The sequence below is a fragment of the Octopus bimaculoides genome, chromosome 11 (assembly GCF_001194135.2).
Source record: "Octopus bimaculoides isolate UCB-OBI-ISO-001 chromosome 11, ASM119413v2, whole genome shotgun sequence".
In the NCBI taxonomy this organism is placed as follows: Eukaryota; Metazoa; Mollusca; class Cephalopoda; order Octopoda; family Octopodidae; genus Octopus; species Octopus bimaculoides.
In genome coordinates, this window is record NC_068991.1 from 29,259,756 (window position 1) to 29,260,970 (window position 1,215).

Genomic DNA, 1,215 nt, shown 5'->3' on the forward strand with positions numbered 1-1,215 from the left:
AAATGGGACAAGAACGCAAAACATCCAGACAGTTAGGTGATACAAGAAAGGGACAACAAAAACATCCAGATAGATGATACAAAGAAAACAAGGACAGATCATTCGGAGTTTTCTTTCATCAGTCGAGTTCCAGATTATCTTTGCAATTTCAGCTGGTTATACTCGAGATTGCTCCAATCTGGCCAGCTCCAATGAAAAACTAAGCTAAGAGCATTAGATTCCTTGGAAGAAAGCAGTTAATATATACAAAAACAAGGACGGAAAAAAAACGAACAATGTTACACAAACACAATAAAAATAATAACAGGACATAACAACAGGTGTCTTTCGACTAAGGACGAATTAAATTAAGCTAGCGTGTGTGGAAATAAAGCCTTACGGCAAGGATACAAGATTTCACAGGCACAGAGAGGAATATCGATGTTGCATGGACAACGAGCGGCCAAGAAAGAAAAATCAGGCTTGGCTGAATGCCGGTCACGTGGGAAAACAAGAGAGAAAGGTAAAGGCAGAGGGACAAAAGAATTAAGGAAGGGCGAGGAAAAATGACAGGGACACAGTGAAGTAAAAAGTGAATGGAAAGTGAGCAAGAAGAGAAGGCAAGGAAATGTGAGAGAGGGGGAACGAAAGAACGAAGAGTGGAGTGAACGAATAAGAGTGAAAGGGTTGATAGACAGAAAGAGAGTCGTACAAGATTTAGAAAAATGTATACTTACATATAAGAGCCCAAAGTGTACGTACGCCAACATATATATATATATATATAAACAATACAAAATGGGAAAAGAACGCAAAACATCTAGACGGTTAGGTGATACAAGAAAGGGACAACAAAATCATCCAGATATATGATATAAAGAAAACAAGGACAGGTCATTCGGAGTTTTCTTTCATCAGTCGAGTTCCAGATTATCTTTGCAATTTCGGCTGGATGTACTCGAGATTGCTCCAATCTGTCCACACACGCACATACACACACAAGAACGTGTAGATATTTGTGATTAATGCTGACCTTAATGTGGTCGGATATATTTCAGGAGTATATAACCATAAACCACCAAAGGCACCACTGATACCGACCATTCCAAGTAAAGACAAAACTACTGTGGAAGTGTTGATGGCATCACTGTCTGTAAATAGAAAATATAGGTCAACATTATCAGACATAAAACAGTTTGCTTCTAGGTTTCTAGATCGAAATGAAAATATGTGATG

The 1,215-nt window shown here is 38.4% G+C and overlaps 1 protein-coding gene across 3 annotated transcripts in view; it reads right to left on the minus strand.

Annotated features, from left to right (window-relative positions):
• The window catches only part of LOC106880969 (solute carrier family 22 member 21), a 147,818-nt gene that overhangs the window by 6,774 nt on the left and 139,829 nt on the right, over nucleotides 1–1,215 (minus strand). For all 3 annotated transcript variants that reach the window (XM_052971666.1, XM_052971665.1, XM_014931147.2), the window contains exon 7: nucleotides 1,013–1,130. In XM_052971666.1, the coding sequence (XP_052827626.1) occupies nucleotides 1,013–1,130 (118 nt within the window). The remainder of the gene's footprint in view (nucleotides 1–1,012; nucleotides 1,131–1,215) is intronic.